The sequence below is a fragment of the Haliotis cracherodii genome, unplaced genomic scaffold (genome assembly GCF_022045235.1).
Source record: "Haliotis cracherodii isolate W230 unplaced genomic scaffold, xgHalCrac1.p SCAF_19, whole genome shotgun sequence".
Taxonomy (NCBI): domain Eukaryota; kingdom Metazoa; phylum Mollusca; class Gastropoda; order Lepetellida; family Haliotidae; genus Haliotis; species Haliotis cracherodii.
In genome coordinates this window covers 17,752,537-17,779,233 of record NW_027266274.1, presented here as the reverse complement: position 1 = coordinate 17,779,233, position 26,697 = coordinate 17,752,537, and the positions used below count along the sequence as shown (strand labels likewise).

General features: G+C 40.9%; 2 protein-coding genes across 2 annotated transcripts in view; one reads left to right on the top strand and one right to left on the bottom strand.

Annotated features, from left to right (window-relative positions):
• The window catches only part of LOC139466819 (AP-2 complex subunit alpha-2-like), a 77,853-nt gene extending 69,748 nt beyond the window's left edge, over positions 1-8,105 (top strand). Inside the window, exons 23-24 of the mRNA XM_071248517.1 lie at positions 319-453; positions 2,091-8,105. Coding sequence (XP_071104618.1) covers positions 319-453; positions 2,091-2,168 — 213 coding nt within the window. The 3' untranslated portion in view covers positions 2,169-8,105. The remainder of the gene's footprint in view (positions 1-318; positions 454-2,090) is intronic.
• Positions 8,106-12,324: 4,219 nt separating this feature from the next.
• LOC139466627 (uncharacterized) lies at positions 12,325-12,846 on the bottom strand. Its single transcript, XM_071248215.1, has one exon. The coding sequence runs from the start codon at positions 12,844-12,846 to the stop codon at positions 12,325-12,327; it is 522 nt and encodes a 173-aa protein (XP_071104316.1).
• Positions 12,847-26,697: the final 13,851 nt, after the last annotated feature.

Below are 26,697 nucleotides of genomic sequence, written 5' to 3'. Positions count from 1 at the left end.
AAAAACTGTCCTTTATAAGTCGGAGGCACCCTAATCCAGTACTGTAAACACTTTGTCAAACCTAATCAGTTGATTAGAACTGGAACCCAGTCACCCCATGCTCATGTGGAAAAAGTGCTCTGACAACTTGTCTTGGCTTATTCTGTGTTGTTGTACCCTGATGGATTATTTAGGGGCCATTAGAGGATTGTGTTGAACAACACCATTGACTAACTTCAGGCATAAAACAGTGATCCGTGTGTAAATGATTGAGCCTGTACACTATGTTCTGTTACAATGTTTTATTTACTGTGGAGTTTCCTTCTTTTCTTGTTGCAGCTCATAGGCTTTGGAGTTAGTATTTTAGAAGGTATCGATCCCAACCCTGACAACTTCGTGTCCGCTGGCATCCTGCACACACGGAACTTACAGACAGGCTGTTTGGTTCGACTAGAACCCAATAAACAAGTAGAGGTATGTGACAGACAGGCTGTTTGATTATATGAGATTCCAATAAACAAGTTGTGGTATGTAACTGACAGGCTGTTTGATTATATGAGATTCCAGTAAACAAGTTGTGGTATGTAACTGACAGGCTGTTTGATTATATGAGATTCCAGTAAACAAGTTGTGGTATGTAACTGACAGGCTGTTTGATTAGACGAGATTCCAGTAAACAAGTTGTGGTATGTAACTGACAGGCTGTTTGATTAGACGAGATTCCAATAAACAAGTTGTGGTATGTAACTGACAGGCTGTTTGATTATATGAGATTCCAGTAAACAAGTTGTGGTATGTAACTGACAGGCTGTTTGATTATATGAGATTCCAGTAAACAAGTTGTGGTATGTAACTGACAGGCTGTTTGATTATATGAGATTCCAGTAAACAAGTTGTGGTATGTAACTGACAGGCTGTTTGATTATATGAGATTCCAGTAAACAAGTTGTGGTATGTAACTGACAGGCTGTTTGATTATATGAGATTCCAGTAAACAAGTTGTGGTATGTAACTGACAGGCTGTTTGATTAGACGAGATTCCAGTAAACAAGTTGTGGTATGTAACTGACAGCCTGTTTGATTGGACGAGATTCCAGTAAACAAGTCGTTGTATGTAACAGACAGGCTGTTTGATTAGACAAGATTCCAGTAAACAATTGTGGTATGTAACAGACAGGCTGTTTGATTAGACAAGATTCTAGTAAACAAGTCAAGGTATGCAACAGACAGGTTGTTTGGTTAGACGAGATTCCAGTAAACAATTGTGGTATGTAACAGACAGTCTGTTTGATTAGACGAGATTCCAGTTAACAAGTCGTGGTATGTAACTGACAGGCTGTTTGATTATATGAGATTCCAGTAAACAAGTTGTGGTATGTAACTGACAGGCTGTTTGATTAGACGAGATTCCAGTAAACAAGTTGTGGTATGTAACAGACAGCCTGTTTGATTAGACGAGATTCCAGTAAACAAGTCGTTGTATGTAACAGACAGGCTGTTTGATTAGACGAGATTCCAGTAAACAATTGTGGTATGTAACAGACAGGCTGTTTGATTAGACAAGATTCTAGTAAACAAGTCAAGGTATGCAACAGACAGGTTGTTTGGTTAGACGAGATTCCAGTAAACAATTGTGGTATGTAACAGACAGGCTGTTTGATTAGACGAGATTCCAGTTAACAAGTCGTGGTATGTAACTGACAGGCTGTTTGATTATATGAGATTCCAGTAAACAAGTCATGGTATGTAACAGACAGGCTGTTTGGTTCGACTAAAACCCATTAAACAAGTAGAGGTATGCAACAGAGAAGCTGTTTGATTAGACGAGATTCCAGTAAACAAGTTGTTGTATGTAACAGACAGGCTGTTCAATTAGACGAGATTCCAGTTGTAGAGGTATGTTGGATCGACTAGAACCAACTAAAGTAGTGTTATCCAAGCAGCATAAAACAATCCTCACTCACAATGTAATGGACAGATTGCTTCACTCAACTGTTCAAGTTGCAGGTTGACTCTTCACTTGTCCCCAGTAGTTGAATCTTGATTATTCATGAGTGTCATTGTCCACCTGTCTTATCATGAATATTGAAAGACTCAATTGTTTTTTTCAGATGTATCGGCTGACTATCAGATCAACAAAAGATTCCGTAGCATCCATATTAGGCGACTTGTTGGAGGGACAGTTTTAAGGGACTTGTGTTATACCAATCAGTTACACCTAGGCGTATGTTGTGTGTTAGCAGTTGTCTCACTCGGCGTCGGCATCGACGTGGAGAACGCTTGGCAACTTCGTCAACCGACCTGACCTAGGGTGGTGCTCATAGAGTTTCCATTGATGGTCACTTGACAAGGCATTCCTGATTGTATTGTCTTTCTAATTGTCCATGGATGCAGTTCAGATACATCACAAGGTACCGCCGCCACAGGACAACACAAGTCGGATGAAATATCTGTGCACTGCATGCTGGGAGTAAACAAAGGCTGTTACTGTATGGAGAAGACCTCTAGGAAAAGCTGGAACTGGATAATAAGATGAATAAATTACTTCAGTATCAAGTGTCACTGTAAGAAATGATTACTGGAGACTTTGTCTAAACGTGACTTCTTCGGGACCCAAAGTTAAGTCCGTTGTTGAGACAGGTCTGGGTGCTACGACTATCGTAAGTCTATGTTAAAGTATGGGGGTTACGATCATCCTAGCGCTAAGATCGCTTTGTACAACGGCACCCTGGACTATAGCTGAAGATAAAGAAATAGAAAATAAAGATGAGGTTGAACGAAGTATCATTTATCATGGTAAATATGGAAGCGTACGTCTGGTCCAGTATTAACAAGCCCGGATGAGTCTGGTTTCCACAGATTCCATTGTAACTGTTTGTTGATTAAACTCATATAGTGGAGTTTTCAAGAATATATTTGGATAATTTCAGGCCATTTTATCATGTTGGACTCCTTGTGGTTACTTAGTGCTGGAGCGGTCAGTGATGTATTTTGTCTTGTGTTGTGAGTAGTGGAGGAGGCTGTCTAGTCGTCCCACATTGTGCAGACAACACCATGTGGTAAACATAGCTTGTGTCCTCAGTGACCTCACAAGCCTCAAACATTATTAAACATAGCATATCTCCAGTGACCTCACAAGCCTCAAACATTGTTAAACATAGCATGTCTCCATTGTCCTCACTAGCATCAAACATTGTAAAACAAAGCTTGTCTTCAGTGACCTCAAGCGTCAAACATTGTTAAACAAAGCTTGTCTTCAGTGACCTCAAGCATCAAACATTGTTAAATAAAGCTTGTCTTCAGTGACCTCAAGCGTCAAACATTGTTAAATATAGCATGTGTCTAGTGACCTCACTAGCATCAAACATTGTGAAACAAAGCTTGTCTTCAGTGACCTCAAGCGTCAAACATTGTTAGGTATAGCTTGTGTCTTCAGTGACCTCAAGCCTCCAACATTGTAAACATTCAGTGTCCTGAATCCTATGTTGGTATTCAGTATGTAACTCTGTGTCCATCTTTTAACACTGTTCAGACCAGCTTTGGAAAGCTCAGCCATCTGTCTCAGTCATGAATATTGACAGCAGTAGCAGGTTTTGAAAGTATCTACATCAGCTTGTAGTATTAGCTGTTTCACCAGAGGCTAGTGTGCTGGGACACAAGCTATGTCAAATATAAACGTCACAATTCAACTGTCATTGTGGAGGTCACCTCATGTGGTGATCAACTCAAGGGCTTGTCCCCAGAAGACTGGAAAATACAACTGTTGGTGTAACCAGTTTGGTCATTGTGACAAGCTGACCAACTCCAACTACAAGATTCTGAGTCACAAGACTTTAAATGTTTGTTGTAACCTGTTTGGTAATAGCATATAGACAGGGATTCCGATATCCAGATCACATGGCTCTGAGTCCGAAGTCTTGAACAGAACTACAGTGGGTAGTTGTGGATCAGGTTTGAGGACATGTGAGTGTTTCACGTGATGACAGTTTGTTATATCGTGGACACTGGAGGTATAGTAGATATGAGCTGTACAGTACATGTTCGTTGTAGATATGTTAGGAGATCTATTCACTGCTATGAAATGTTTAGTATAAAAAGGCCTTTGAGAAGCGTCTGTCTGTGTTGGTGTAATTGCAGCATGTTTACATTATACATAGAACACACTGGCAGACTTGTAGTTACGAGACTGCAATTGTTAGATATGTTACCATGGTTACATAGAGAATCTGATTATTTTCATAGGACTCCGTCCTGTAACATTTAGATGGAAAGATGCTTGCATGCTTTGAAATGATTGAGAAAAGAAACCAAGAAGTTTGAAATTTGAAATCTTAGTATCTTTGTGCATGGGTGGTTGAGTAGTCCAGGACGCTTCAGAGTTTCCCAATTTGATCGTCTCTCTGTGATTTGAATCCCAGATGCTCCTGATAATGATCTTTGGTCTGCATGATTCTTGGTCTTTGGTCTGTCATGATCCTTGATCTGTCATGATCCTTGATCTGTTCTTGATCTGTCATGATTCTTGATCTGTCATGATCCTTTATCTTTGGCCTGTCATGATCCTTGATCTGTCATGATCCTTGATTTGTCATGATTCTTGATCTGTCATGATCCTTGATCTGTCATGATCCTTGATCCTTGATCTGTCATGATTCTTGATCTGTCATGATCCTTTATCTTTGGCTTGTCGTGATCCTTGATTTGTCATGATCCTTGATCTTTGGCATGTTGTGATCCTTGAACTGTCTTCAGTTCGTCTTCAGCTCGTGGGTTCACCAGACTGTTGCATATCTGGAATCTGCATCACTTTGGTCTGTCCTCCCACATGACACGGACACGCTATGTAACTGTTACTGATGCTACAGTTCAGCTCAAGTGGTCAATTTGCTGTCACAGCAGTGCACTGTGGGAAGGCTGAAGATCAAGACGTGAACATAGTTTAGCCAGCTAGTAGACAAACATTCCCTTTGTGTTGAGGGCCAGGCAGCCCTGACACTCAAGGGCGCACCAGCCTCGACTTTGCACACTTTTGTATTTTTACAAACTATTGTTAATGATTTGTTGACTTGTGATAAATTGTTTTATGTAAATCTCTGTTTAAGGAACGTGTGTTAAAGGAACTAGCACTGTTATGTACCAGTAAGTGGAGGTTTCTGAGCTATAAAATTTTTAGTTTGCAAGCTATGTCTTCTCGTGATAGTGATATTATGGGTGAGATAGTTGTTCAGTGAGAGAATTTGATCATAGAGAGTTCTAAGACTAAGTTTCAAGGAGTCTTCACAGGCAGAATCGTCCTGATCGGCAAACATTTAAACAATCATTATTGTAACTGTTGATAATTTGGTCAAAACTAGGATAGGATTTATTCATTGGTACAAATTCAACTGAATAGTATGCTACATGAGAACATCCCAAAATTTTGTTGATGGCCTTTGGAATATTTTTTGTTTTATAAGCAGGCCATGTGGATGGTGATGTCCTGAACAGAAGTCATTGATCTTTTGTAGGTTTGATGTACGAGACCTGAACAAGCTTGCTGCTACTTGTTTACTGTGTATATTCATGGATTCTGTTCTTTAAAGAAGCTTGTGCTCTTGAAATGATAACTGCAATGCTTTGCTGGTGTATAAGAACAAGTGTTGCATGTCCAGAGGGTTGAGTGAATCACGTGATGTGAAAGGTTACAATATGTTATCAACCATTGTTAAATCTTATTGTTTTCTTCTGATTTGTAAATTTTATGTATACTTTGTACATTGTGTCCTAGCCTTCTATAGCTAGCCTTGCTCTATGTACTGAGGAAATGTATAACTATATTTAATTGGGTGACAAACTCTCCTCACCTAAATATTGTATATAGCTCTATATATAGGCTTGTAAATGCATGCTTAAAGTTTAGTTAGGCAACAAAGAGATTTGTGTTTGATCATGCAATGCTGTGTGTGTTGAACAGCACCCAGAGGTGGAGTTGCAGGCTGAGGTCGGGATGAGAGGCAAGGGGAGGTTACCTCTGAAATGTTTCCTGGAATGAAGGTGTTATGGCATGAGGTGTTGCTTCTATTATCAATGTTATCATTATGCAATGGCGGTCATACTGAATCATTAAAAAGGGCAAGGAAAACAAAGGCCTTCAAGTTTTTGCTACACCCTCCTTTCCAGCGTCCTTCTTGCTTACTCATGTAATAAGCCTGCTGCTGCTTCTGTCTGAGCCTGCTAGGATGACCATTGACGGGTTACGGTGTCAGTTGGTAAAAGATTCATATCTTTCTCGTTTACATTCCCACTTCACGTGCTGATCCTCAATATTCATCCATCCCTTCGGCTATTTTCAATCCTCTCCCATCTCTTTCAACATCTCCTTGCCCCAAACTACCCTTCACCTAACCCACCCTTCACCTTACCTGCCCGTCGCTAAACTTGCCCTGACACAACCAACCCCTCACCCACTCAAGTCATCCCCCAATAACCCTTGTCCTCCCAACCCCTCGAACCAAAGTCCATCCCTCTTGCCCAGCCTCCTTCCCCTGAGCTCCACCTCCCCTCCTCCCCACAGCTCCACCTCCCATCCTCCCAAGAGCTCCACTCCCCTCCTCCCAAGAGCTCCACTCCCCTCCTCCCAAGAACTCCACTCCCCTCCTCCCAAGAGGTCCACTCCCCTCCCAGCCAATACCACGATGCATTATCTGGCCTCCTCCTGGCATTATTCCTGTTTCCCTTCCATGCTTATTAACATGCTCTGAATGTGATACTGTATTTAGATACACACACCATAATGTTATTTAATGTACACATGGTCATAACGATGCATAAAGGTATTGTAGATTCAGTGGGCTTGAAGACTCATCAGCTTTCTTCTAAAGCAGGCTCATGTGGCAACAATTGTGGACCAGCCATAATCAGTTGTTATGCAGTGGTAGTCCAGTCGGAACCATTATCAGACTTGTGTTAGGTTAATTGCTTGTCCAGGTAAGTGGACACAGACATCATTGTCAGCTTACCTGTGGGAAGTCTTGGAACTAACAACAGTCACACGGCATGTATGGTATCATTAGTTGTATACAGTCATTATCTTCATCAACAATGTCCCTACATCATTCAGGGATAGAGCTCTGGCATACATGGGGGTTATTTAGATAGACACAAATTGTATGGGAAGATAGGATGTGTATGGTTACGTTGTTAAGATAAGGTTAGTGATCAGTGACTCTGGTAGATGTGGGATGAATAAAACCATTATAGTCCAAGATGCATCTGTAGGTGATGAACAGCTGTGGTAGTACCTGTCAGTAGAGTCTGTGTAGTTGCCCAATAATGCTGAGTCATGAACCTGAATAAAACAAGTTCCCTATTCTTTTTTTCAGTGCAGGTTGCAATGTCTACATGAAATCCCCAAGCTTAACACACATGATCCAGTTTGATTGTACATCTTAGAATGTTGTATATAGTCCAAGGCATGTTTCACCAACTGTCCTGGTGCTAATATTGGTGTGTGGGTCCTTTCTTCATCCTGGATGTACACTGTAGCACAAGGGTTGCTGTGAGGAACTGAGGCCTGTTGACTGCCCTTTTTGTCAGTGTTAGAGAAGCGGATGTATTCTGCAGTGCTAAAGTAGTCATTGTTCCTGTGGACTGTAGTTCCCTCGTGAGAAGACTGTCCATGTTGTCTGGTGCAATAGTTAGTGTAGTTTACTCATAGTTTCCTCATAGGTCAGGGGAGATCACTCATTGTTTCCTCATAGGTCAGGGGAGATCACTCATCAACACACGTAAACACATCCGATTAGTAAACTGCTTAGCTCTCAAATGTTGTCAATGCAGTTTCTTGAATCGGTTAATTATGTGGTATTTCAGGTTTGTCCACGATTTCTTTTAAAGTAGGTGATTAGGATTTGAAGAAATAGCCATTTGAAAATGTCACTTGAATTACAATTGGATTATTTGAAGTTTTGTAGTCAGATGAATGGTTTTGTAACACAGACTTTTTGTATGATAATTTGTATGGAGAGTGGTAGGCCACTGGGCCCCACTGGAGGCACAAGCCGCAAGGTAATGTGTCCCAGGTAGCTACACTGATCATGTCCATGATACCTGCACAGCCTGACAATGTATGTCATACTCATGTAATAAAGGTGATTTTTAAAAAGAATACTTTTCCTGTTCATTTTTGTGTGACCTAACTTTCAAAAGCAGTATTGAGCTCTTGTTCATTTTAAGAAGTTTTTACTTCTTATTGACGATGATGCTTGTTTTGAACTTTACTGTGATTTCTCTGGTCTTGGAATTCACCGTAGTGGGAAGTTGACAGATTGAATGAGAGAACTACGTTCTTGATGGTTGTGGGGTCATTTGTCAACAGTATGACCCGCACTCATGATGACTGCTACTGATTGGCCAGGACATTCTTACACATGTAATGTTTTCTACTGATTGGACAAGACATTCTTACACACTTAATGTGATCTACTGATTGGGCAGGACATTCCACATGCACAATGTGTTGTACTGATTGGACAAGACATTCTTACACACGTAATGTGATCTACTGATTGGGCAGGACATTCCACATGCATAATGTGTTCTACTGATTGGGCAGGAAATTTTACATGCATAATGTGTTCTACTGATTGGGCAGGACATTTTACAAACATAATGTGTTCCACTGAATGGGAAGGACATTTTACATGCTTTATGTGTTCTATCATTCTATCAAAGCTGTTATCATTCCTGTTCATAAAAAAGGAGAGAAAAGTATTCCTGATAACTATCGTGGTATTTCACTTCTCAGTGTTATAGGTAAAGTTTACACGTCTGTTTTATTTTTAACGACTAACTATATGGGCAAAAATCAAGAACAGAATACCAGAAACAGGCCGGTTTCAGAAAGGGTTATGCAACCACTGACCACATATTTACTCTGTATGCTATTATTCAGAAATGTTTATGTAAAAAGAAATCAAAACTTTATGCGGCATTTGTAGATTTTAAAAAGGCTTCTGATTTTGTTAACCGTGATAAGTCGTGGAATCTCTTAATGTCTTATGGTATAAGTAGTAAAATGTTGAAAGCTTTAAGAAGTTTATATAAAAGTGTTAAATCGTGTGTAAAATGTGATCTAGGTTTCACAGATTATTTTGACTACCCTACTGGTCTACGACAAGGATGTATTTTGAGTCCATTACTGTTTTCACTTTTCAAAAGCGAATTATCAAATGAAGTTATTTCTAATGGAAAGCATGGTGTACAGTTATTCCCTGATTTAATAGAGATACTGTTATTGTTGTTTGCCGACGATGTTATTTTAACATCAGATAGTGTCAAGGGGCTACAGACTCAGTTGAATATTCTAGAAACCCACACAGAAAAATGGAATTTAACGGTAAATCTGGAAAAAAAGTTGTATTCAGACGAGGTGGGATGGGGATATTTGGTATTATAGGGGGAAAAAGGTTGAAGTAGTGTCAAGCTACAAACATCTTGGTTGACCTTTTTATTCATCAGGAAAATTCAGTAAAAGTATATCTGACCTAGCACTAAGAGCAAAAAGAGCTTTGGTAGAATTGATTGCAACTTTAAGTAAAATTGATCTTATTTCAAAGTCAGTGTTCTTTAAGATATTCGATTCGCAAATACCATCTATACTTTTATATGGCTCTGAAGTGTTGGGATTTCAGCAATATGACAAACTGGAAAAAGTTCATCTTTTAGCCTGTAAGAAATTCCTGCAAGTAGAACAACAAACCCCAAATGCTATAATCTACGGGGAAACGGGTCGCTTTCCACTGTACATCAACTCCTATGTTAGAACACTCAAGTTTTGGCTTAAATTAATATTCATATGAATGAAGACAGATTGCCAAAAAAGGCTTATAATATGTTATTGTATTTAGATAACCGTGGACGCCATACATGGGCTTCTAACATTCGTTTACTTTTTTTTTCTCATGGCTTTGGTTTTGTATGGATATGGCAAACAGTTGGGAACCAGCTTTCATTTCTACGACTTTTTAAGGATACTTGTATAAACATGTTTTACCAAAACTGGAGATCAGTCTTAAACTCTAGTTCAAGATATCATTTATGTGCAGAGTTTAAAAGTCTCTTAGAACCTGAAAAATATCTTTCAGTTTTGTATGAAAGAAAATTTAGAAACATAATTGTTAGATTTAGAGCAAATTGAAGAATAATGAAGGCAGATATCTGTCGATATAAAAGTCTTTTCGAATATGTCCAGTCTGTAATAATGGTATAGAGGATGAATTTCATTTTTGCACTCATTTGTTCATGTTATAATGATCTCAGAAAAGAATACTTACTGGCAAAACTTTGCCGATATCCTAGCTTGAACCATTTCAAATCTATTATGTGTAATAACAATGGAGCAGTCTTAAACAGTTTATCACGTTTCCTATATTACGCTTATGCAAAAGGAACAAGTAGTACAATTCAATTATGACATTAGTCATGTGTAACGTTACTTTACCGTTGAACTGTAATTGTATATGGGCCCGCGGCCTTCATGCAAATAATAGTTATGTGTTCTACTGATTGGGCAGGACATTTTACGTGCTTTATGTGTTCTACTGATTGGGCAGGACATTTTACATGCTTTATGTGTTCTACTGATTGGGCAGGACATTTTACATGCTTTATGTGTTCTACTGATTGGGCAGGACATTTTACATGCTTTATGTGTTCTACTGATTGGGCAGGACACTGTACATGCATAAAGTGTTCAACTGATTGGGCAGGACATTCTCACACTCATTGTGTGTGCTACTGAAGAGGCACTGAGGTACTGCTGAAATTTGGCGAAATATCGCGAAAACAAGCACGTGGGAGCCTGGCGCCGAAACCCACCAACATGACTACTAGCGTACAGGATTCATACGTGCAAGTACAGCCACGACCACCTCTACGACTATGGCAATACCAGGATTGCGAAGGATATTCACGCGAGTTATCATTTTGACGGACCTGCATCGACTTCATTGGTGTCAAGAGAGTTGCAGATTATGGGCACGACTGCGATGGGGACAAGTTTTGTTTAGTGACGAGTCACGTTACATGCTTCGCCGTGCGGATGGCAGATGTTGTGTTTACAGGCGTCGCGGGGAATGTATTGACGAAACTGCAAACAGGAAGTGGAAAGATGTGGTGGTAGTGTGATGATGTGGGCGGATATCTCCTACACTGGTAGAACAGACTTGGTGTAAGCTACACGGCTAAGATTCTTCGGTCACCCATCCTTCCCATTATGCAACAAGCAAACATCATTTTTCAACTATACAACGTCAAACTTCACACAGCAAGACTGACAACAACCTTTATCAGGAATCACAACATCAAGGCCCTGCCATTCCCTCTCTCCCCTGACTTTCAGATTTAAACCCACTTGATCATTCATAGAATGCACTGGATCAACATCTGCGAGCACGTCAGCAACAACCACAGAACCTCTGACAGTTGGCATAAGCACTGCAGGCAGAGAGGGTGAACATTCCCCAGGCACCTAAATACTGGGATCTGACTGCTGTCATGGGACCACGATGCCAGTCAGTTTTGGACTCTCATGGTAGCCATACAAGATGTTGAGAACAGATGACCTTCACCTTCACAATCCACTGTTCCATGTGTGCCATATCGAACCTGGGTCAATGACATGATGTGTACCAATTTAGAACATTCGATTACCATCTGTTGATTATTTATTTGATATATTAAATACACATATAAAATCACTTTTGCGTTTTGTTGTTTTTGCAGAGTATATGTATATGTTACAGGGAATATGTATAATCCCTGAAATTTTCAGGGAATATATTTAATGTCTGATTCACTCAGGGAATATACATAATTCCTAAAAGAAATTCAGGTATTATACATATTCCCTGATTTAACATCAAGGCGTTTAGACATATTCCCTGAAATAAGTTTTGAGGCTCTTATATGGTCAAACTTGATAAAAAAAAATATTTATGAGTAGACAAATTTATTTGACAAGATAACAAATACCTTTCACTTAACTTAACAGGGGGCGGTCAGGTAGCCTAGTGGTTAAAGCGTTCGCTCGTCACGCCGAAGACCCGGGTTCGATTCCCGACATGGGTACAATGTGTGAAGCCCATTTCTGGTGTCCCCGCCGTGATATTGCTGGAATATTGCTAACAGCGGCGTAAAACCATACTCACTCACTCACTAACTTAACAGTTAGTCTTCACTGTAATCAAAGACAATGCTACATCAAACACAGGATAGACTTAACAAACAAGAACAATTTAGTTTTTGTTGACTGATGTCAGACTTGAGTGGAACCTTGAGTTACAAAGCAGCTTAGCCTTGAAACATCTACATCTGTTGGTCTGACATTTCTTTGTACCAGCAGTTACACCGGGTGAAACCTTGTCCTCCACAGTTGGATTCAAACTGCACAGCCTGGCGAAGTGACATGTTCTTGTCAGTGACAACGTCTTCAATTGAGTACAATGCTGTAGCACAAACATCAAACTGGTTACGAGAGAACTTCCCATTCAGTATGCCACCTTTCACAGCTATTGTGTACAAGTCATTGTCACTGCATTCAATCACGACACCTTTGATATTTCTAGGATCGGAACGGCCAAGATCAACATGGGGCATTGGGACAGTAGCATTGTCTCCATTATGCATTGACGACAAAACACGTTTACTGCGCTTCACCATTCGTTCAGCTAGCTGCATCTGTGCTTCGTTTGGTTGCTTTCGCTTCAATGTGATGGCTTCTTGAAGTGATTTGATCAGGGAATCAAGAGTGTTCACAGATTCTTCTAGGTCAGAAGGTAACAGATTTAGGGACTCTGGGGGGCTTTCATGTATCAACAGTGTGGCCATACTTGTAGTGCGTCCATGTTATACATGTATCTACAGTGTGGCCAAACTTGTAGGGCGTCAGTGTTATACATGTATCTACAGTGTGGCCATACTTGTAGGGCGTCCATGTTGAACATGTATCTACAGTATTGCCATACTTGTAGGGTGTCCGTGTTGAACATGTATCAACAGTGTGGCCATACTTGTAGGATGTCCGTGTTGAACATGTATCTACAGTATTGCCATACTTGTAGGGTGTCCGTGTTGAACATGTATCAACAGTGTGGCCATACTTGTAGGGTGTCCGTGTTATACATGTATCTACAGTGTGGCCATACTTGTAGGGTGTCCGTGTTATACATGTATCAACAGTGTGGCCATACTTGTAGGGTGTCCGTGTTGAACATGTATCTACAGTGTGGCCATACTTGTAGGGTGTCCGTGTTGAACATGTATCAACAGTGTGGCCATACTTGTAGGGTGTCCGTGTTATACATGTATCTACAGTGTGGCCATACTTGTAGGGCGTCCATGTTATACATGTATCTACAGTGTGGCCATACTTGTAGGCCGTCCATGTTATACATGTATCTACAGTGTGGCCATACTTGTAGGGCGTCCATGTTATACGTGTATCTACAGTGTGGCCATACTTGTAGGGCTTCCATGTTATACATGTATCTACAGTGTGGCCATACTTGTAGGCCGTCCATGTTATACATGTATCTACAGTGTGGCCATACTTGTAGGGCGTCCATGTTATACATGTATCTACAGTGTGGCCATACTTGTAGGCCGTCCATGTTATACATGTATCTACAGTGTGGCCATACTTGTAGGGCGTCCATGTTATACAAGTATCTACAGTGTGGCCATACTTGTAGGGCGTCCGTGTTATACGTGTATCTACAGTGTGGCCATACTTGTAGGGCGTCCGTGTTATACGTGTATCTACAGTGTGGCCATACTTGTAGGGCGTCCATGTTATACATGTATCAACAGTGTGGCCATACTTGTAGGGCGTCCGTGTTGTACATGTATCAACAGTGTGGCCATACTTGTAGGGCGTCCGTGTTATACGTGTATCTACAGTGTGGCCATACTTGTAGGGCGTCCATGTTATACATGTATCAACAGTGTGGCCATACTTGTAGGGCGTCCGTGTTGTACATGTATCAACAGTGTGGCCATACTTGTAGGGCGTCCGTGTTATACATGTATCTACAGTGTGGCCATACTTGTAGGGCGTCCTTGTTGTACAAGTATCTACAGTGTGGCCATACTTGTAGGGCGTCCGTGTTATACGTGTATCTACATTGTGGCAATACTTGTAGGGCGTCCATGTTATACATGTATCTACAGTGTGGCCATACTTGTAGGGCGTCCGTGTTATACGTGTATCTACAGTGTGGCCATACTTGTAGGGCGTCCATGTTATACATGTATCTACAGTGTGGCCATACTTGTAGGGCGTCCATGTTATACATGTATCTACAGTGTGGCCATACTTGTAGGACGTCCATGTTGTACATGTATCTACGGTGTGGCCATACTTGTAGGGCGTCCATGTTATACATGTATCTACAGTGTGGCCATACTTGTAGGGCGTCCGTGTTATACATGTATCTACAGTGTGGCCATACTTGTAGGGCGTCCTTGTTGTACAAGTATCTACAGTGTGGCCATACTTGTAGGGCGTCCATGTTATACGTGTATCTACAGTGTGGCCATACTTGTAGGGCGTCCGTGTTATACATGTATCTACAGTGTGGCCATACTTGTAGGGTGTCCTTGTTGTACAAGTATCTTCAGTGTGGCCATACTTGTAGGGCGTCCGTGTTATACAAGTATCTACAGTATGGCCATACTTGTAGGGCGTCCTTGTTGTACAAGTATCTTCAGTGTGGCCATACTTGAAGGGCGTCCGTGTTATACAAGTATCTACAGTGTGGCCATACTTGTAGGGCGTCCATGTTATACGTGTATCTACAGTGTGGCCATACTTGTAGGCCGTCCGTGTTATACAAGTATCTACAGTGTGGCCATACTTGTAGGGTGTCCGTGTTATACATGTATCTACAGTGTGGCCATACTTGTAGGGCATCAGTATTATACATGTATCTACAGTGTGGCCATACTTGAAGGGCGTCCTTGTTGTACAGGTATCTTCAGTGTGGCCATACTTGTAGGGCGTCCTTGTTGTACAAGTATCTACAGTGTGGCCATACTTGAAGGGCGTCCGTGTTATACAAGTATCTACAGTGTGGCCATACTTGTAGGGCGTCCGTGTTATACATGTATCTACAGTGTGGCCATACTTGTAGGGTGTCCGTGTTATACAAGTATCTACAGTGTGGCCATACTTGTAGGGCGTCCTTGTTGTACAAGTATCTACAGTGTGGCCATACTTGTAGGGTGTCCGTGTTATACATGTATCTACAGTGTGGCCATACATGTAGGGCATCAGTGTTATACATGTATCTACAGTGTGGCCATACTTGTAGGCCGTCCGTGTTATACAAGTATCTACAGTGTGGCCATACTTGTAGGGCGTCCTTGTTGTACAAGTATCTACAGTGTGGCCATACTTGTAGGGCGTCCTTGTTGTACAAGTACCTTCAGTGTGGCCATTATCAGATCAAGTCGGAAACAAGACCTCCTGCCGGAAACATCACCAGATTTCGCAAGGAGAAGCAGCACCATGTGTGCACGGAAAACAAACATTATTTTATCATTCGCTCATCAACGTTGTCGATTTAACAACTCTTATGACAAGCACAGTTCCCTTTTAAGACAAGCATGGGTTTGCTCAAGACCTGTTGTGAGTGTTCGTGTCTCCCGGGGGAGTCTACCTCTGGGTTCATCCAATCCACGATGCACATTAAAGTCTTACAATAGAAGAAACAACTCTCTGTATTTTTACGTATCGACTTCGGCTTCATGTACTGATTACATGTAACTCATTTACAGACCTAATTTATCAATCTTCTTAAATGATCACATTAACCTCCTTTACAAATCAACTGACCGCCTCCGTGGTCTAGTGGTAGAGCGCCCGCCCGGAGAGCGGAATTCACGGGGTTCTATCCCCGGCCGCGTTAACCAAAATACGTTAAAAATGGTACTTCTTGTTACCCTGTCTGCCGCTCGGCATTAAGGGGCTAAACTAAGGACTGATCGGCTCGGAGTCAGTATACTGTGTCTGAGTTGGGTATTCATGTAAAACTGCGGCATGGTATCTCAGTGAGCTAGCACTATAAATCGGTATCAGTCCGGACTAGTACAAGCAGCCACAAACACGTACATGCACGTCGCTATGTAAGTGCAATAATCTTGGACGCGATGTTAAACCCCATTTCATGTCACTACAAATCACCTACACATAACTAACTACTGCTGTTGTCAGTATACTACCTATACTGCCCACCATGCAGGTCAGTCAAAAACAAGGCCTTATAGTATGCATTTCAAAGAAAGGGAAGTTAAAAGAACAGATTAATAATTGTCGACCGATATCACTTAATACATCTTACAAAACAGCATCGGCAAAAAAGCTGCCCGAATTAAATACAAGTATTCTCTTGACAAAGTAATGCCTATCAAACAATTCAAGTATTCCCTTGACAAAATAATGCCTATCAAACAATTCAAGTATTTTGACAAAGTAATGCCTATCAAACAATTCAAGTATTCCCTTGACAAAGTAATGCCTATCAAACAATTCAAGTATTCCCTTCTATTATAAAAAGGATACATCGACGAATGTAAGAGACGAGTTTTCGACATGGTGGATTATACAAAATGTCTAAACATACTATGATTACTGATAAAATGATTTCGAAAAAGCATGTAACTCGGTAGAATGGATGATTATAGATCAGTTTTTTTCATTCTTTAACTTTAGACAGTCTATCAAAAAACGGCTTAAAACCTTTTTTTAATAACATTGCGGCAAGTGTCTTTGTAAATAGATTTGCTTCAAAATTCGTCCATATTACACGAGTATGTAGACAAGGTGATCCTCTTTATCCTAACATTTTTCTCACGTGTGCTGAAATTTATATTACGCGAAAATAGACAAGTGAAAGTAATAAAATACTTGATATCGAATATCTCTTATCCATATGTTATTTAAATGTACACGTGCAGAACCGTTGTGAGACAGCCATCTTGACGACATGGAGAGAAAACCGTACTCCATTGGAAACAAATAAGCAAAATGTCACATTTGGATTTAAGGAAAAACGAAATGACGTTCTAAACATGATTTTAATTAAAACGAAATGTACGAATCGCTTACCAAATTTGAATGGTCTCAAGAGTATGTTAACAAATTCTTACCATTTCAAAAAGTTCACTGTCTATTCAGAATACAAATATGGAAAGTTAATGATCTTCTGGTCCTCATGCCACAACCTGTTTACATGGGTAAGGTTTTGCCAGTGTCCAATGTTTACACAGCTCTCATGATATGCACGTAACGTAATTATATTGTTCATCAACTTTCTCTTTGAAATGTGTCAATGCCTGCATAGTGTGTCTGTACCTTCAAAACGAAATAAAGTGATAAAAAAACGTATTCATACACAATGATAATCCAGAAGATTTTCAGATTACCAGTCAAATTGCAGCACACAATTCTATTCATTTTACTATCAGACATAAGTAGCCCCACCAATATGTCACCATTCCTTTCTCTACAACCCAAACAAAGAACTGACTGACATCTGGCTTCCATGTATCGTGGCTTCCTGTACACTCTCGGTTTCCGTGTCCTGGTAGATATGTTTCCGTTTTTGCGAGTTGTGAGATTCTAAAGGAGAAAACACATAACAAGGAACAAAGACAAGGGTTTTTACAAAATCATACTCTAAGAATTTTCTGTGTGTGTGTGTGTGTGTATGTGTGTGTGAGTGAGAGAGAGAGAGAGTGAGAGAGAGCGTGAGAGAGTGAGAGAGAGCGAGAGAGAGAGAGAGTGAGAGAGAGAGTGGGAGAGAGAGAGTGAGAGAGAGAGAGAGAGTGAGAGTGAGTGAGAGAGAGAGTGAGAGAGAGAGTGAGTGAGAGAGAGAGTGAGAGAGAATGAGAGAGAGAGAGTGTGAGAGAGAGTGTGAGAGTGAGAGAGAGTGAGAGAGAGAGAGTGAGTGTAAGAGAGAGTGAGTGAGAGAGAGAAAGAGAGAGTGTGAGAGAGTGAGAGAGAGGGTGAGAGTGAGTGAGAGAGAGAGTGAGAGAGAGAGAGTGAGAGAGAGAGTGAGCGAGTGAGAGAAAGAGAGAGTGAGAGAGAGAGTGAGAGAGAGTGGGAGAGAGTGGGAGAGAGAGAGAGTGAGAGAGAGTGAGAGAGAGTGAGTGGGAGAGAGTGAGAGAGAGTGGGAGAGAGTGGGAGAGAGAGTGAGAGAGAGAGTGAGAGAGAGTGTGAGAGAGTGAGAGAGAGTGGGAGAGAGAGTGAAAGAGAGAGTGAGAGTGAGTGAGAGAGTGAGAGAGAGTGAGCGAGTGAGAGAAAGAGAGAGTGAGAGAGAGAGTGAGAGTGAGTGAGAGAGAGAGAGTGAGAGTGAGTGAGAGAGAGAGAGTGAGAGAGAATGAGAGAGAGAGTGAGAGAGAGAGTGAGAGAGAGTGAGCGAGTGAGAGAAAGAGAGAGTGAGAGAGAGTGAGATAGAGTGGGAGAGAGAGTGAGAGTGAGTGAGAGAGAGAGTGAGAGAGAATGAGAGAGAGAGAGTGTGAGAGAGAGTGTGAGAGTGAGAGAGAATGAGAGAGAGAGTGAGTGTAAGAGAGAGTGTGAGAGTGAGAGAGAATGAGAGAGAGAGTGAGTGTAAGAGAGAGTGTAAGAGAGAGAGAAAGAGAGAGTGTGAGAGAGTGAGAGAGAGGGTGAGTGAGAGAGTGAGTGAGAGAGAGTGAGAGAAAGAGAGAGAGAGAGAGAGAGAGAGAGTGAGAGAGAGAGTGAGCGAGAGAAAGAGAGAGTGAGAGAGAGAGTGAGAGAGAGTGGGAGAGAGTGGGAGAGAGAGTGAGAGAGAGAGTGAGAGAGAGTGAGAGAGAGTGAGTGGGAGAGAGTGAGAGAGAGTGGGAGAGAGTGGGAGAGAGAGTGAGAGTGAGTGAGAGAGAGAGTGAGAGAGAATGAGAGAGAGAGTGAGAGTGAGTGAGAGAGAGAGTGAGAGAGAGTGAGAGTGAGTGAGAGAGAGAGTGAGAGAGAGTGAGCGAGTGAGAGAAAGAGAGAGTGAGAGAGAGTGAGATAGAGTGGGAGAGAGAGTGAGAGTGAGTGAGAGAGAGAGTGAGAGAGAATGAGAGAGAGAGAGTGTGAGAGAGAGTGTGAGAGTGAGAGAGAATGAGAGAGAGAGAGAGTGAGTGTAAGAGAGAGTGTGAGAGTGAGAGAGAATGAGAGAGAGAGAGTGAGTGTAAGAGAGAGTGTAAGAGAGAGAGAAAGAGAGAGTGTGAGAGAGTGAGAGAGAGGGTGAGTGAGAGAGAGAGTGAGAGAGAGTGAGACGAGTAAATAAATTCAATTAAATTTGCTTTTTCATCACTTTAGTTTGCATGTGCTCAGAAGATGTGTCTCTTCTCCCTCTCAAGGGCATGGTCTAGATTTTGAGACACCTTCTTGGGGGACATCAAACTACTTCATCGAAGCTGGATGAATGTGGTCTCAATATTGTCTTGTTACGCCCGCAGTTTCTCATTGGATTCAGCTGGCTTCGTCCAAGTCTAATGATTAGTATGTCGACCAATTGAAGTTGTACCTGATACAATAGCTGCTGGACAAGCAGGCCCCTAATGAACCACCTGCTGCTCTCGGTCTTCTTGCACAAAATGAATTCTTGTCAGGGGAGACAGCTGAAGGCATCTTCAATGTTGTTATTTATAAGCCAGAAGTTGACATGATATATCAAACAAATCCAACGGAGAACAGACAAAAAACAACACCGTAACGCGATAAAAATATCCGCAAGCTCCGACGTTCATACAGTTTGGTCCTCACTCGATGAAGGGACATACTCCAGCAAACTCACACAAAGTGAAAGGCAATTCTTAAATGAACGACAGCCAGCTTGGTTGTGTTCACCAAGGAAAGGTCACCCGCTTCTTTCAATATTTATAGATACGTACAGACTACTAATGTATACATATATGAATATGTACAAACCTACAAATATACACACATCTACATACAAGTATGCATACCTCCCAATATATATTTCCAAGATAACAATGACCAATTCATTCCTGGTCAGTGGTAGGAATTCATCCATTGACCCACATGCCAGTGGGCAACATCTTGGTAACCAAGGTAACATTTATTTTCAGCCGGCCTAACTTAAAGGCAATCCCAGATTTGAGTAAGCTATCACGTAATGGCCCTGGATGTAAACAATATCAAAACATAATGATGATAGCATGTACTGATGCATACACAACACACAACAGGATGAACCGCCGTCACATAAATGGAATAGAACTTCGTGCGGCGTTAAATGTCCAACAAACAAGCAACCCAAAATAGAATAGAAATAATTCCAACGATTCCAAAACAGTTTTTTTTGCGATGCCATTTAAGCACTAACAGTTTAAGCACCATGTTTATCCTCAGAAATGAGGAATGTTCTACCACACATTCGTGAGATGCACATGGAGGTAACATTTTAGTGGGCGCACTACGTAGTAAATATCGCTACAACTGATACGGATTTTTATGTTTTCTCGCGAACGAAGAGCAATTGAAGTGTCCATATATCGAAAAACAATTATTAAAGCCGTTTATGTGAAATGTGGCACATTCAATAGGTTGTCAGATATTGTTAGGTGAGGTGAGGTGAGGTGAGGTGAGGTGAGGTGAGGTGAGGTGAGGTGAGGTGAGGTGAGGTGAGGTGAGGTGAGGTGAGGTGAGGTGAAATTGGGTTTAACGTCGCGTCCAAGATTATTGCACTTATATATAGCGACGTGCATGTGTTTGTGTTTGTGTTTGTGTGTTTGTGTGTGCGTGCGTGCGTGCGTGCGTGCGTGCGTGCGTGCGTGCGTGCGTGCGTGCGTGCGTGCGTGCGTGCGTGCGTGCGCGCGTGTGTGTGTGTGTGTGTGCTTGTACTAGTCCGGACTGATGTCGACTTATATTACTAGCTCACTGAGATACTATGTCGCAGTTTAACATGAATACCCCACTCAGACACAGTATACTGACATACTAGCCGACCAGTCCTTGATTTAGCCCCAAACTGCCGAGCGCCAGACAGGGTAACAACAAGTACCATTTTTTAACGTCTTTTGGTATGACGCGGCCGGGGCTCAAACCTCGGACCTTCCGCTCTCCGGGCGGACGCTCTACCACTAGACCACGGAGGCGGTCTTCAGATATTGTGGTCAATTTGAAAACTGTAAATATGTAAAACACTGCAAACTTTCATTATATGTCTGTAAACATGGTATCCTATTTACTGTCAAACTATTTTCATGATATAATATTTGGGATTATTTGAATAATATATCAACATTCTTAAACATCGTAATTTTTTTATTCATTAACTAAATGCTCCGTTTTTCCATACGAAAACAATATGATTTAACAGCAAGAACTATATAAGCGAAACACAATTAGGTCAGTCTGTAACACACAGACAATCACATATTTCAGACATTAATGAAACTAATTTCTTAGGAACGTTTACGTAGGATTTCGGTAGCGTTTCTTACTACTGACTCGCAGTTACACGTTGACATAATGAATGACATGTTTCAATAATCCTCAGAATGACAGTGATTCAAATATTTCTTCTTATTTATGTTTTTATCCATATTGTTACTTGACAACCTATGTTATGATCTATAAGCAATTCTGTTTTTATCCATATTTGAATATAAGTGTGATCAATCTCTTATAAAGTGACAGATAAAATAATACACGTTCAGTTTACAATGTTGAAATGATGTTCAGAAGAAATATAACCTTAAATATCGTTAAAAAAAGGTCACCCTCTTCCCATTTAAAACAGTATTATGGTAACGTATGTATCAATAATGAGAAAGAAAAACACCGTTAAATCTGCAATGACAACTTGAAACCATGAAGAAAACACCACCACTCTATGAACTACGAAAACACAACAGATTGTATTTCCTTCCCTCAAATCACCATTAGAGTTACAGCATGTTCTGTGTTTCCGGACTCTGTAACGTGTGTATCAGCCACTCGTCACGTATGTCATTGTCTCCACTGCTTCCCTGTCTCCCTGCTGCAGCCTCACCGACTTGCCTCACCGACTTGCCTCACCGACTTGCCTCACCGACTTGCCTCACTGACTTGCCTCACTGACTTGCCTCACCGACTTGCCTCACTGACTTGCCTCACCGACTTGCCTCACTGACTTGCCTCACCGACTTGCCTCACCGACTTGCCTCACCGACTTGCCACACTGACTTGCCTAACCGACTTGCCTCACCGACTTGCCTCACTGACTTGCCTCACTGACTTGCCTCACCGACTTGCCTCACCGACTTGCCACACTGACTTGCCTAACCGACTTGCCTCACCGACTTGCCTCACTGACTTGCCACACTGACTTGCCTCACTGACTTGCCTAACCGACTTGCCTCACCGACTTGCCTCATTGACTTGCCTCACCGACTTGCCTCACTAACTTGCCACACCGACTTGCCTCACTGACTTGCCTAACCGACTTGCCTCACTGACTTGCCTAACCGACTTGCCTCACCGACTTGCCTCACCGACTTGCCTCATCGACTTGCCTCACTGACTTGCCTCACCGACTTGCCTCACCGACTTGCTTCACCAAAATGCCTCATCGACCTGTCTAACTGACTTGCCTCACCGACTTGTCTAACTGACTTGCCTCACCGATTTGTCTCACAAACTTGCCTCACCAACTTGCCTCACCGACTTGTCTTACTGACTTGCCTCACTGATGTGCCTCACCAACTTGCCTCACCGACTTGTCTCACTGGCTGGTCTCACCGACATGCAACATATGTCAAGCTAATCTGTCAACATCTCATCAGTAGTGACGTATGTATCAGTAACGTATGTATCAGTGACGTATGTATCAGTGACGTATGTATCAGTAACGTATGTATCAGTGACGTATGTATCAGTGACGTATGTATCAGTAATGTATGTATCAGTGACGCGTGTATCAGTGACGGAAGTATCAGTGACGTATGTATCAGTAACGTATGTATCAGTAACGTATGTATCAGTGACGTATGTATCAGTAACGTATGTATCAGTGACGCGTGTATCAGTGACGGAAGTATCAGTGACGTATGTATCAGTAACGTATGTATCAGTGACGTATGTATCAGTGACGTATGTATCAGTGACGTATATATTAGTGACGTATGTATCAGTAACGTATGCATCAGTGACGTATGTATCAGTGACGTATTATCAGTAACGTATGTATCAGTGACGTATATATTAGTGACGTATGTATCAGTGACGTACGTATCAGTAACGTATGTATCAGTGACGTATATATTAGTGACGTATGTATCAGTAACGTATGCATCAGTGATGTATGTATCAGTGACGTATTATCAGTAACGTATGTATCAGTGACGTATATATTAGTGACGTATGTATCAGTGACGTACGTATCAGCAACGTATGTATCAGTAACGTATGTATCAGTGACGTATGTATCAGTGACGTATGTATCAGTGACATATGTATCAGTAACGTATGCATCAGTAACGTATGTATCAGTAACGTATGTATCAGTAACTTATGTATCAGTGACGTATGTATCAGTAACGTATGCATCAGTAACGTGACGTATGTATCAGTGACGTATGTATCAGCAGCGCATGTATCGGTGAAGTATCTATCAGGAACGTATGTATCAGTGACGTATGTATCAGTAACGTATGTATAAGTAACGTATGTATCAGTGACGTATGTATCAGAGACGTACGTATCAGTAACGTATGTATAAGTAACGTATGTATAAGTAACGTATGTATCATTAACGTATGTATCAGTGACGTATAAATCAGTGACGTATGTATGTTTACTGGTAATCGTGAGTGAGTGAGTTGGGTTTAACGCCGCTTTTAACAGTATTCCAGTTATATCACGGCGTGTCAGCTTAATGTGGGAGGAAAGCCCGAAGTGATGCAGGTTTTATACTGGTAATCGAGAATGGCGGTACAATATACAATTCAATGATGAATAATATCAACTAATTTTTCAATCCATCTATATCATAATTCACAACCAACTTGAACACAGACTAGCGTGTGTACCTATGATGTTACTCAACTCGAATAGATACAAAGATGCAAACACGAGATGAATGGTACAGCTAAAGTAATTACGAAAAACGAGACTTGCATCATTGACAGGGATATTAATTTGCATGAAGCAGGCATGTCAATGTAAACATTGAGACTTGGATCATTGACAGGGATATTAAGTTACATGAAGAAGGCCTGTCAATGTCAACATTGAGACTTGGATCATTGACAGGGATATTAAGTTACATGAAGCAGGCATGTCAATGTAGACATTTAGACTTGGATCATTGACAGGGATATTAAATTACACGAAGCAGGCATGTCAATGTAGACATTTAGACTTGGATCATTGACAGGGATATTAAGTTACATGAAGCAGACCTGTCAATGTCAACATTTAGACTTGGATCATTGACAGGGATATTAAGTTACATGAAGCAGGCCTGTCAATGTCAACATTTAGACTTGGATCATTGACAGGGATATTAAGTTACATGAAGCAGGCATGTCAATGTAAACATTTAGACTTGGATCATTGACAGGGATATTAAGTTACATGAAGCAGGCATGTCACTGTCAACATTTAGACTTGGATCATTGACAGGGATATTAAGTTACATGAAGCAGGCATGTCAATGTCAACATTTAGACTTGGATCATTGACAGGGATATTAAATTACACGAAGCAGACCTGTCAATGTAAACATTTAGACTTGGATCATTGACAGGGATATTAAGTTACATGAAGCAGGCATGTCAATGTAGACATTTAGACTTGCATCATTGACAGGGATATTAAGTTACATGAAGCAGGCATGTCAATGTAGACATTTAGACTTGGATCATTGACAGGGATATTAAGTTACATGAAGCAGGCATGTCAATGTCAACATTTAGACTTGGATCATTGACAGGGATATTAAATTACATGAAGCAGACCTGTCAATGTAAACATTTAGACTTGGATCATTGACAGGGATATTAAGTTACATGAAGCAGGCATGTCAATGTAGACATTTAGACTTGCATCATTGACAGGGATATTAAGTTACATGAAGCAGGCATGTCAATGTAGACATTTAGACTTGGATCATTGACAGGGATATTAAGTTACATGAAGCAGACCTGTCAATGTCAACATTGAGACTTGGATCATTGACAGGGATATTAAGTTACATGAAGCAGGCCTGTCAATGTCAACATTGAGACTTGGATCATTGACAGGGATATTAAGTTACATGAAGCAGGCATGTCAATGTAGACATTTAGACTTGGATCATTGACAGGGATATTAAGTTACATGAAGCAGGCATGTCAATGTCAACATTTAGACTTGGATCATTGACAGGGATATTAAGTTACATGAAGCAGACCTGTCAATGTAAACATTTAGACTTGGATCATTGACAGGGATATTAAGTTACATGAAGCAGGGATGTCAATGTAGACATTTAGACTTGCATCATTGACAGGGATATTAAGTTACATGAAGCAGACCTGTCAATGTAGACATTTAGACTTGGATCATTGACAGGGATATTAAGTTACATGAAGCAGGCATGTCAATGTCAACATTTAGACTTGGATCATTGACAGGGATATTAAGTTACATGAAGCAGACCTGTCAATGTAAACATTGAGACTTGGATCATTGACAGGGATATTAAGTTACATGAAGCAGGCATGTCAATGTAGACATTTAGACTTGGATCATTGACAGGGATATTAAGTTACATGAAGCAGGCATGTCAATGTAGACATTTAGACTTGGATCATTGACAGGGATATTAAGTTACATGAAGCAGACCTGTCAATGTAAACATTTAGACTTGGATCATTGACAGGGATATTAAATTACACGAAGCAGGCATGTCAATGTAAACATTTAGACTTGGATCATTGACAGGGATATTAAGTTACATGAAGCAGACCTGTCAATGTAAACATTTAGACTTGGATCATTGACAGGGATATTAAGTTACATGAAGCAGGCATGTCAATGTAGACATTTAGACTTGCATCATTGACAGGGATATTAAGTTACATGAAGCAGACCTGTCAATGTAAACATTTAGACTTGGATCATTGACAGGGATATTAAGTTACATGAAGCAGGCATGTCACTGTCAACATTTAGACTTGCATCATTGACAGGGATATTAAGTTACATGAAGCAGACCTGTCAATGTAAAAATCAATTACTTAGTTTGAAGTGTATACCATGCATGGTACATCAATTACTTAGTTTGAAGTGTATACCATGCATGGTACATCAATTACTCAGTTTGAAGTGTATACCATGCATGGCACATCAATTACTTAGTTTGAAGTGTATACCATGCATGGCACATCAATTACTTAGCTTGAAGAGTGTTCCACGCATGGTACATCAATTACTTAGTTTGAAGTGTATACCATGCATGGTACATCAATTACTTAGTTTGAAGTGTATACCATGCATGGTGCATAAAACGTGTTCGGTAACAACCGCTTGTTTTATGGTACCTGACACTGTTCTAGTACCTTACAAGAAATATACAAATTATGTAAACAAGAAAGAAAATGTGAAGCCAGGAAATTTGAATCTGTGCATTACGGAAGGAGAATTCACATGGATCTAAAATAGATAACGAAAGTAGAACCCTGGCT